Source organism: Rhinatrema bivittatum, chromosome 1, assembly GCF_901001135.1.
Source record: "Rhinatrema bivittatum chromosome 1, aRhiBiv1.1, whole genome shotgun sequence".
Classification (NCBI taxonomy): domain Eukaryota; kingdom Metazoa; phylum Chordata; class Amphibia; order Gymnophiona; family Rhinatrematidae; genus Rhinatrema; species Rhinatrema bivittatum.
Window position 1 is genome coordinate 647,915,938 of NC_042615.1, and position 12,187 is coordinate 647,928,124.

General features: G+C 47.3%; 1 protein-coding gene across 1 annotated transcript in view; it reads left to right on the forward strand.

Annotated features, from left to right (window-relative positions):
* RIOK2 (RIO kinase 2) overlaps window positions 1-12,187 on the forward strand; it is a 146,791-nt gene that overhangs the window by 6,553 nt on the left and 128,051 nt on the right. The window contains 1 exon segment of the mRNA XM_029572819.1: window positions 6,037-6,153. Coding sequence (XP_029428679.1) covers window positions 6,037-6,153 — 117 coding nt within the window.

Genomic DNA, 12,187 nt, shown 5'->3' on the forward strand with positions numbered 1-12,187 from the left:
TCTCTCCTTTTTAGCCGTAGCTGCTTCTTGCTGGGGAAAGCTGGTGGTGCCAGCCTCTTCCCCCCCCCCCCCCCCCCCCGTTGCCGCAGGTTGCCCCGGGGCTGCCACAGCAGAGAGGGGGCATTCCTCTGCTGCTGTTCTGGGGGCACTCGGGGGAGCGCAGGGCTGCTTCCCCGCTTCCCGCGGCATTTTCTTACCGGCCCCCTCGCCCCTCCCCCGGCTGCCTGTTAGCATGCCGTGGCCGTCCCGCTGCTCTGCCTGTGGCGAGCCGGGGTCGAGGCTTTCACGAGAGGGAATCTGTTCCAGGTGCCTCCCTGGTGGGGAGGGCACCTCGGGGCCGCTGGACCGTACTCCTCACCGCGCCTCGGCTCGATCCGGGCTTCGGGGGCCGGCCCCTTCGCCGCTATCGGCGGGAACAGTGGCCATTTTGGATTCTCCCGATCATCTCCAACAACCATCAGGGGAGAAAGGTGAGGATTCTGATGGGGGAGAACCACCAATTCTTGCTCTGATTTGTGCCTCAGGGGGCCAGGGCCCCCCCCCCCCCCGGGGGTCCCCCACCTTTTTCCCCGGAGTTCATTGTTCTGATGCACAATGCTTATTTGCAGCACCTGGAGGTAGGTAGGGTGCCCAGACTTTACCTGCCTCCTTCCAAGGCGCCCCAGTTAGTGGAGGTTCCGCAGGGGACCCAGGGCTCAGCGGGGGGGGGCGGGGCCCTCCCACGGGGCTTTCAGGGTCCACTTCGCACCCCTCTCGCTGGGAGAGGTCGGGATCTGTCCCGGATCCGGGGGGGATCCCCCGTCTCATCCGGACGATCTGATCTCGGAGACACAACTAGAGTGCGATGACCCGCTGGTCCTACTCATCTTTAGGAAGGAAGAGCTTGAGGACCTTATTCCGCAGATCCTTCAGGAGTTGGATCTCGAACCCCCCATCCGAACCGCCAGCACCTCCAGTCCCAGTTGTCACCTCATCCGCCAGGAAGGAGGACCCGCTCTTAGCCGGCTTGCGCCCTCTATCCTGGGCCTTTCCCACCCATCCCACCTTTCTACAATTGTTAGCCCGGGAGTGGGATGCTCCCGAGACATCCCTTAAGGTCGGACACACCATGGAAAAACTTTATCCTCTCCCGGAGGATTTCTTGGAGTTGATTAAGGTCCCGAAAGTGGACTCGGCGGTGTCGGCGGTGACCAAGAGGACGACCATACCGGTGACGGGTGGCACAGCTCTGCGGGATACTCAGAATAGAAACTGGAAGTCTACCTCAAGCAGGTATTTGAGGTCTCGGCTTTGGGGATGCGCGCCACCATCTGCAGTTCCCTGGCACAGAGAGCAAGCCTCCGCTGGGTACAACAGCTACTGACCTCCCAGGATTTACCATCCGAGGAAGCGCGACAGGCAGACCATCTAGAGTCCGCCATAGTTTATGGGGCGGACGCCTTGTATGATTTGTTCCGCGTTCTGGCAAGATCCATGGTCTCTGTGGTTTCCGCACGCCGCCTCCTATGGCTTCGCAACTGGTTGGCGGATACCTCCTCCAAGTCCAGTCTTGGGCCTCTTCCTTTCAAGGGCAAGTTCCTCTTCGGTGAAGATCTCGCCCAGATCATCAAGTCTCTGGGGGAGAATTCGGTCCACAAGCTGCCAGAGGACCGCCAGCGGAACTTCAGGTCTTTTACTCCCTCCAGATCCCACTCCCGGGCGCAGCGTCACTACCGGGGCTACAAACAACAGGGGCCTCGGACTCAGACTTCCAGATCACAGTCCTGGCCCTGTTCCTTTCGCAGTCGCAGGCCCGCTCGGGAGGGGACAATTCAGGGGGCCTCGTCCAAGCCCTCTCAATGATGCCGAGCCTGCCCACTCCTCGACTCCGCGGATCGGTAGACGAATCTCTCACTTTTACGAGGAGTGGGCTCGCATCACTTCGGACCAGTGGGTCCTAGACATCTTAAAGAACGGCTACGCTTTGGAGTTTGCCCGCCGCCCAAGGGACAGGTTTCTCTTCTCACCTTGCGGATCGAGCCTCAAGAGACTGGCAGTGCAACAGACCTTGGACAGACTCCTGAGCCTCGGGGCCATTGCTCCCGTCCCCTTCAGAGAGGTGGGCTCGGGCCGTTATTACATCTACTTCGTCGTGCCCAAGAAGGACGATTCTTTCCGCCCAATTCTGGATCTCAAGGAGGTCAACAAGTCCCTAAGGGTCCTCCATTTCCGCATGGAGACCCTTTTGTTCCGTGATTGCGGCGGTACATCAAAGGGAATTCCTTGCCTCCCTCGACCTGACAGAGGCCTATCTACACATCCCCATTCTGAAGGCACATCACAGGTTTCTTCGCTTCAAGATTCTGACACTATCAGTTCCAAGCCCTCCTCTTTGGGCTGGCGACCGCCCCACGGACGTTCATGAAGATCATGGTGGTGGTTGCGGCTGCTCTGAGACAGGAGGGGATCCTAGTCCACCCCTACCTGGTGGACAGGTAGGGGTGGACTCATCCGAGCGAAGTCCTTCTCCCAGGGACAGTAGGCGGTCTCCAGGGTCATTCATTTTCTCAGGTCCCTGGGCTGGATGGTGAACTTTGCCAAGAGCTCCCTCACGCCTTCGCAACACTTGGATTTTTTGGGAGCACACTTCAATACGCTTTAGGGCAAGGTCTTCCTACGCCCGGACAAGGCCCAATCACTCCGGGAACAAGTACAGCGTTTTTCTGTGTTACCAGATCACACGTCCTGGGACTATCTGTAGCTCTTGGGTTCCATGGCCTCCACAATCGATCTCGTCCCATGGGCTTTTGCACACCTCCGTCCCCCTACAAGCGGCTCTTCTCTCTCGCTGGAAACCAGTCTCTCAGGATTACCAGCTGGTGCTTCCTCTCCCTCAGTCTGCCAGGGACAGCCTGGGCTGGTGGCTGGAGCCGCGTCATCTGGCCCACGGCGTTTCTCTAGAGACACCGGATTGGGTGGTGGTCACCACCGATGCCAGTCTTTCCGGCTGGGGGGCAGTCTGCCACCGGAGTTCAGCACAGGGGCTGTGGATGAAGGAGCAAGCGACCTGGCTGATCGCATGGAAACAAGGGCAGTGCATCTGGCTCTCATGCAATTCTTACCCTTGGTGTGGAATCGAGCGGTGCGGATCCTATCGGACAACGCGACAACCGTAGCGTATATCAATTGCCAGGGGGGCACGAAGAGCCGGCACGTGTCACTCGAAACAGCCCGCCTAATGGCATGGGAGGAAAAGCACGTAGAGCACTTGGCAGCGTCGCACATTGCGGGTGTAGACAACATTCAGGCCGACTACCTGAGTCGTCAGCAACTGGACCCCGGAGAGTGGTCCCTCTCTGAAGCCATGCATCTTCTTCGGCATCGCTGGGGGATGCCACGACTGGACCTCATGGCGACGTCCCTCATCACCAAAGCAACTCTGTTCTTCAGCCGCCAGCGAGAGCACAGGGCAGAAGGAGTAGACGCTCTAGTGCTCCCCTGGCCGGACCACGTTCTACTCTACGTTTTCCCCCCCTGGCCTCTAGTGGGCAAGTCCTTCGGAGAATAGAGCTTCATCTGGGGCCCGTCATTCTGGTGGCTCCCGAGTGGCCACGGCGCCCTTGGTTTGCAGACCTGCTCCATCTGGCAGTGGACGGCCCGATCCGGTTGGGCCATCTCCCGCGATTGCTTCATCAGGGGCCAGTATTTTTTGACCAGGCAGAACGCTTCTTTCTTGCGACCTGTCTTTTGAACGGCACCACCTCCGACGCAAGGGATACTCTGATGCAGTAGTTTCAACTCTACTCAAGGCCCAAAAAACCTTGACTTTGGCTACCTATGTGAGGGTCTGGAAGGTTTTTGAGGCTTTGTGCACAGCGCACGTTACCCTTACCTCGAGGGCCTCCGTCCCTCAGATTCTGGCATTCCTTCAAGACAGTTTGGATAAAGGACTAGCCTACAATTCCTTGAGAGTTCAGGTCGCTGCCCTGGGCTCACTTCTCCAGTACGCAGACTATTCCTCTCTCTTGAGACAGTCGGACATTGCCCGCTTCCTCAAAGGGGCGAAACATTTACGGCTCCCGGTCAGGGATCCGTTCCCTTCTTGGAGTCTTAATCTGGTACTCCAGACTCTGGTGGGGCCGCCTTTCGAGCCCCAACGTAACGCGACCATCAAGGATATCACGCTCAAGACTGTCTTCCTGTTGGTCATAAGTTCCACACACCGCATTTCGGAACTCCAAGCACTCTCCTGCAGAGAACCCTATCTCCGGTTCACGGATTCAGGGGTTTCCCTACGCACAGTGCCCTCCTTTCTACCCAAGGTCATCTCGTCTTTCCATCTGAATCAGACGGTCGAGCTTCCTTCCTTCCCAGCAGGGGAATCGGGTCACCTTCGTGCTCTGGATGTCAAGCGGGTTTTCCTTCGCTACCTGGAGGTCACCAATGACTTTCGAGTCTCAGACCACTTGTTTGTGTTGTGGTCGGGAACAAGGAAGGGTGCCCGGGCCTCGAAGACGACGATCGCAAGATGGCTTAAGGAAGCCATAGTCACAGCGTACATAGGTATGGGTTGGGATCCTCCGCGGGGGATTAAGGCATACTCTCTTCTTTCTCAGGCTGCATCCTGGGCTGAAGTACAGTCTGTTTCCTCCCAGGAGATCTGTCGAGCGGCGACTTGGAAGTCTCTTCATACCTTTGCACGACATTACCGTTTGCATCTACCGTCGTTGTTGTCATTCGAGCAGGGCTTTCAAGGGCCCACCTGGTGTAGGGAAGCTTTGGTACATCCCACCGTCTGGACTGATCCTGGTACGTACAGGGAAAAGAAAATTACTTCTTACCTGCTAATTTTTGTTCCTGTAGTACCAAGGATCAGTCCAGACGCCCGCCTCTCGATTATGGGGTTTTCTTCTGGGGTACTTTCTTCCCTGCTCGATCTATTCACCGCACTCTGTTTTTCATTTTGGATTACATTCGACTTCTAGAGCCTGGTCCAACTCCCGCGTCTGTTAGTTAGTTTTGTTCTGCAAGTTTCAGTTGATGGCTTTCATTGCCTCAGTTGTAATTTGTTTTTATGATTGTTGCACATGATCCAGCCTTGGTAAGTGGTTGTTTTTGGCTTTGATATTCTCTATACTGAGCTCCTACAGAGGGTGCATACGTGCTTATAGCAGCATTCTTCGAAGCCTTGTCTGACTCCATCTGCTGGACGGGGGACATAACCCACCGTCTGGACTGATCCTTGGTACTACAGGAACGAAAATTAGCAGGTAAGAAGTAATTTTCTTTTCTATATCCTGGCATTTATCTAGTTTAGATTTATTTATTTAACAGCATTTGTGAATTGCTTTATAGATTGAAACAATAGCCCAAAGTAATGAACAAAAGTCAACAAACAAAACCAAATACAACATTCATAATGTTAAAACACAATCATTATAAAATTTATATATATATATATAAAAACCATAACAGTGCATTGATGACCCTACAAGTTACCATATTCTATCACTGCCAGTTTGTAATCGGGTACTAAAACCAGCAAGGCTGTGGCCTGAACATTTTGCTGCCTAAATCTTGTGACCTTGCTGGATGATGGCAGGCAGCCACCAGCCTTCCAGCTTCAAACCATTGGTTTATGAAGCATTCTAGCTTGTTAGTACCTACCCAACTAGCCTGTGGCCTGCAGCATCATTAGGTTATTTTTCTTTTTATCTTCTCCATCATCACCAGCCTACCTGCATTGTTCTGGATGGTTTTTAAGGAATAATGTAATATTTGTAGTATATTAAAGGGTTTGGGTTTGTTTTTTTTTTATAAAAAGTAAAAATTCAATAGTTCTGCTATTTGCAGATTTTATTGTATTAAACAAAAATTCAACTTTTTATCCCTTGAAGGAGACTGCTCTAAGGATGTGGTCAGATATCAAGTTTATCGAGTGTTTTGGGGATAAATTAGAAAGTCAAAAAATTGAACTTTCGGAATGTGAGATTGTGCATAGTTGGATAATGAATAACTTTGAATTTTTTTTTTTTTTTTACACATTCCTTCATCTAGCTGTCCAAGGCTATCGTTTAACTTATGGAGGTTATGACTACCTTGCTTTGAAAGCTTTCTCTTCTAGAGAAGCAGTCAGTTCTGTTGGAAACCAGATGGGCGTAGGCAAAGAATCAGGTAATTTTTTTAAAAAAGTAATATTTTAATGTTTGGTTTTTGTTTTTTTGTTTTTTTAAGTTGGTCTAATTGCAACTTAGATTTTATTAAAATAAAAAAAAAAAGCAAATAAATGCATAGTGAGTTTAATTTGACTTGGCTGTCTTTCACCAGCAATTCTATTGCATTCTCTTTCTTTCCCTCCCTCCCTGCCTTTATAGTGAAGGCATGTTAACACCACTCTCAAAATGCTGGTAGACAGAACAGGAATGTTACTGCATATCACCAAGCCTCTAAATGTTGTTGTATCAGATCTCTCTTTCCCCTCAACACCACTGGTAATTCATTTCACAACAGGGAGGGGGAATCCGGAGGAAAAGATCAAGGAGCCAAGAATGGAGGTGCAAGAGAAGGGCAAACAGACAAACATGGAGAAAGAGGACAACAGGGTAGTTTACTTGGAAAAATAAAATGCACATGTCTATGAAATCGGCCATTTTCCTTAGCCATTCTTAAATTGTGGAATGAATTACCCGTGGTGTTGAGGGGGGAGAGAGATCTGATGAGATTCCAGAAGGATGTGTAAGCTTGGTTAATGGGAAGAGGGTATTAAAATCTACATATGTAGTAGTATTGAAGTGGTAACAGTAGTCTATAGCTGAATGGTGCAAAAGTGTGTTAAATTTTTTTTGTGTTATTTGATTTTATTTTATGTGGTGTTTTTAATTTGGATTTTATGTAATATGTTTAAAATTAAGTTATTGTGTTAATTTGAAAAAATCACAAAAGAGAGGGAAAAGGATCAAAGTCCAATCATTGAAGTCAAAAAGAAATACTGGCAAATGACAATATCATAAATAATTGCTTTGGAATTTCAATCTGCAGCCTCTCGCCTCGCAATGGGCCGCAAGCTTAAATCAGTTTACAAAGCAAAGTATAGCATTCAATCATTTATTGTCATATTGCTCACCATTGATTCTAATTTATAATTTCAAAAATGCTTTTATTAATACAAAGTTAATTTAATCACCCAAAAAAAGGTTTGAACGTGTCTATGAAAAAACCATATACTTCCCACATCTAAACTATCCAAAACATTTCTCATTAAACATTAATGAGATTAAATTAACTTAGTATTAATAAAAGCATTTTTGAAATTATAAATTAGAATCAATGGTGAGCAATATGACAATAAATGATTGAATGCTATACTTTGCTTTGTAAGCTGATTTAAGCTTGCGGCCCATTGCGAGGCGAGAGGCTGCAGATTGAAATTCCAAAGCAATTATTATGATATTGTCATTTGCCAGTATTTCTTTTTGACTTCAATGATTGGACTTTGATCCTTTTCCCTCTCTTTTGTGATTTTTTGATTTATTAGAGAGGTGTTCTGCTTCTTTGGTTTTTTTGATTGTGTTAATTTGTACATTGCTGTGAGCAATTTTTTTTAAACCTGGTAAGGATGATTCACAAATTTTTAATATATTTTTCTTTTATCATAGATTTTTTCACTAGATAAAACAGTTGTGGTGGGAATCTAATATTTTCTGCAGTAAGCCCTGCCCAGAAGTCAATATTTAAGTTGTAAAGTGATATTCATTTTTTTGATCCCATAGAGAAGGCTTAGAAAAGTCGATTCATCCCTGCTCTAGACTTAGAACAATTTACTTACCAGCTTGTGCAAATAAATGTTGTATCGAGTTTGAAAGGATATCAAGGCCCGACACAGTTGCAAAAACCCAAATAAATTCCCTTTATGTGGGATTTTAGACCTGTTCCAGCTCTCTGGTATATATTGTTAACTGTAATACATTTTACATGAGGTTCATTGTCTCTTTTTGTATTTTGCATTTGCTACCTTTAACCAATGAAAGCATCCACAAGGCAAGTGCCCTAGTCTGTTGTAGAGAAAGAAGTACTCAATTTATTTACAGCAGATGAGATAAAACATGTTACAGTACAACAGACAAGTATATATTGTTAACTGTAATACATTTTACATGAGGTTCATTATCTCTTTTTGTAGATATGCCGTTTCTGTCCACTAGCATAAGGCAAAGGAAGCACAAGGAGCTTGTTCATAGCATGATATCTGCAAATTATGGGCAAGGTGCTAAAAATGCTTGCCCACACTTTACACAGCCCTGCTTCTGTAGAAATCACAAGCTGAATCAATATATAAAGAAAAGTTCTTTATCCCTATAAAAAATTGTAATACTTTTGAAAAGTACAAAGCATAAAAACAGTTGTCAGGAAAGGCAAGTGTATCCAAACCAAAAAATGCTTTCTTCATATCTACACAGTACTTTCCCCTTTATTGATTAACAGCTCTCCTTCCCATAACGGATGTAACACTGTCTCCTTAGATGACAAACATCACCTTTCTTTTATTCAGAAGATCCAAAATTTAACTGTTTTGATGCTTCCGTGGTCTGACAGTTCACAATAGACATCAGTCTAGGAACCTGATTTACCACGGCTTTTTTCCCATTCTGTGACTGTGAGAACAATGTTTATTAAATTAAGCCCTAGGACAGTAAGGGTGGTGATAATGGGAACTGGAGCCCAATCTGATTATATAATGAAAGAGAATTGCAGATAATGGAAACAGTGCATGCAAATTTACCTTATGTATATTCATTGTGGATATGCTGACAGCCAGAATAGACAGGTGGTCCCCTGAGGATTGGATGAGAACCACTGTCCTACATAAGCTTCACACACAATTGCCACAAATGCTGTTCCATTCCTACTTTACCTCAATTTCACATCCTGTGTCTCATGCATTTGCTACCTTTAACCAATGAAAGCATCCACAAGGCAAGTGCCCTAGTCTGTTGCAGAGAAATAAGTACTCAATTTATTTACAGCAGATGAGATAAAGCATGTTACAGTACAACAGACAAGTCTGCACTGATAGCAACATAAAACACAAAATAATCCTACAGATACAATGTGAATCATTAACTAGAGAAAATGCAAAGAAGAGGAACAAGCCATGTGCAAAAACATAAACAGAATACCATTGTGAGGCAATCATGTGAGAAACATAGGGAGGGAGAGGATAACTGTAGCATAAGATTAAATTAGAGAGTGCAGACAATTAGACAGAGCAAAGGTCTAAGTCAAGAATGGAAAGGGGATCACCCCTCTGCTAAGGACCAAATGCCTCTGTGACTAACCAGGTTTTCAGATTCTTCCTGTAGGTCATCAGATCCGGAGAGCACATTATGCCTCATGGCAGGGAGTTGCAAAGGGTCAGGACTGTCAACAGATATGCAGATGAGTCTGATTTCCTTAGGGTTAGGGACTATCAGGTGAGTGTTCAGTAGCATGCATAGAGGGCGAGCCAAGGTATACAGGGAGAGTCAGTTGGCCATGTAGGGTAGAGCCAGGCCATTGAGAGCTTGAAGGCCAGGACTAGGATTTTAAAAATGGACCAGAGTCACGCAATGTGGTGAGTCTGGACGAACGTGCTTGTTCAGGCATCTCCCCCTTTCATCCCTAGATATCTGTGGTGTCTGGAACTATGGAAGACTGATTTCTCGATAAGCGAGGAGTTGACACATATTGATAAATACATGGAAAAATATCTAGTTACTATACCCTTGAAAGGGGAAAAAAGAAAAGCCAGTAGACTCCTTGCCTAAAGTTTTGGAACACCAATTAAGTTTTGGAAAGCTTTAAAAGTAAGTGGTGACTTAAAAACCCAATTGGGGAGGGGGGGGGGAGAATTTCCACTTAGGTGGATACAAGCTGAAATGATATATTTGGGTATTAAAATTCCAGCAGATATTAACATTATCTATAAAGTGAATGTGTCCTCTTTAATTCAGAGTATGAATAAGAACCTAAACCAGTGGTCCAATCTCCCATTGTCTTTAACAGGCAGGATTAATTTATTGAAAATGGAGATTCCCAAATGGCTGTATTTAATGCAGATTCTGCCCATTTGGCTAACCAATAAAGATTTAAGAGATGAGCAAAAGTTTTATAGGAATCTGTAAGGGTAACCTACCAGCATTAGCTAAGAGCCTACCAGACTTGTTGCCAAATCTAAAGAAATTATGATCAGAGTACTGGAGAAACTGTTATGCTCTTTGCTGTAGGCATGTACTCAAAACTTTCTAAAATATTACAATATTCAGCTTTAGTTGTCATAGTGAGGCATCTCATCATACTTCCCTTGGCAGTCTTCAGTTTTGTCTCCAATTGAAGGACTATATTATTCAAGCAGGTGTTTCTCCCTTTCAGATATAAGATTATTTTCCCGTCGATAGCAGGGCTGAATTAGCCATGCTCTCATGGGAACTGCCAATCAGGGCCCGGGAGGCGGAGCTTAAGTAGCAGAGTGTAGGTTTTTTTCAGACTCTGCGGCTGCGCGTGTGTTCCCGCACAGGAAGAAACAGATTCTCCTCAGTCTGTTTTTTCCGCGCGCGGGAGCGCACGCGGAGCCATATTCTCCTCACACAGTTTAAAATTTTTTTAGAAGAAAATGTTGAAAAAGCCTTCGGGCTTCAAACCGTGTCCCTGCGGTAAGATCATGTCCGTCACTGACGGACATGATCACTGTTACTGCTGCCTGGGACCGGATCACAATCAAGTCCGATTGTGATTTTTGTGGACGGATGTCCCTGCGAGCCCGGCGTCATAGGTCCTACAGGATGATGGAACTCAAGCTCATGAATAGGCCGTCGACTCATTCCTCACCGGGGCCGGCGTCGCGGCCGCCACCCCAGAAGAGAAAAGCCTCTTCGTAGGACCAGCAGGCCTCCGGGACCGGAGGTAGGGCCATGGAACAGGAGAAGACCCAGGGATCTGGGTCACGCCATACCGAAAACCAAAACCTCGTATCAAAATGGGAGATTTCGAGGGAGTATTCACCCTCAACTCAAAAAAGACGGCGCTGACGATCATACAAACAGGTACGGGCGCACCAGGATCCATCGACGCAGAGGACAGATTCCCGATCGGAACCCAAAGCCCGCCCAACGCACATAGTGTCGATGAAACGGCACCGCTCGATGGGCCTAAAGAGGCCGGAGCCTTCGCTGTGAGCATCGAATCCAGTGCCGAGAACACAGGAGCCGGCGCCGCACAAGCGAATGCTGGTGCAACAATCTCCGGAGCCAGTACCGAGTACGTCACGCCAGGTCTTGGGACTACTTCCAGGACTGATGCAGGTACGACGACAGCTTATAAAGCACACAGAACCCCGATCGAGGCATGAAAGACAGTCCTTGGTGGGCAGAAGTCATACATCTTCAAAACGCTCAATATCCGGGAGGGATTCTCCAATGGATAGTGAACATTCGCATAGACGAAAGAGGTCGAAACATCATAATAAAAGTTCTTCTTCCTCCTCCAGACATGTTCACGGGCATAAACGTCACCGCTCCTCAACTTATACTGGAGACAAGTCACCAGCTTCATCTTCCTCCAATTATGCAGGAAGATCAAGACCGTCGGAGGGATGAACAATACCAATTTCATCCTCTAATTCATCTCATTCCCTCTCAAAGTCTACAGACAGGGAATCCTCCGGACAACACTCGGGGAATCACGCTAAAACATTAGTAGAGTATACTAGTTCAAGATCTCCAACCCCGCAGTCTGTCCAGCCACCGGATGGCCCGCCACCATTGGGCACATCTCATAAACGCCCTCCGATGCCAGCACAAACCAAAAAGGCATTCTGGGATCTCTCACAATCCCTGGCAGGATTCTTCAAAACGCTGCAGTCTTCGTTTATGTTGCCACCAGAAGACATATCTAGTCCACGGGAACCGACAGAACAGCCACAGTTCTTCCCGGTAGAACCAACACCTGTTCCAATACAACCACAGCCTTCGTCTCCAGCTCGCTCCCACTCCTCACAAGGGGAATCAGTAGCGTCACAATCTTCGCCTTCCTCATCCACTGGCTACCCGTCAGATCCAGCAGAACAGCTATCTGAACCATATTCTCCCCCGGAGGATCTTTCTTACACAAAGTTTGTAGAAAAGATGGGAGCCATTTTAAAATTGGAAGTGCAGAAATTACCAGAGCCCAGGGC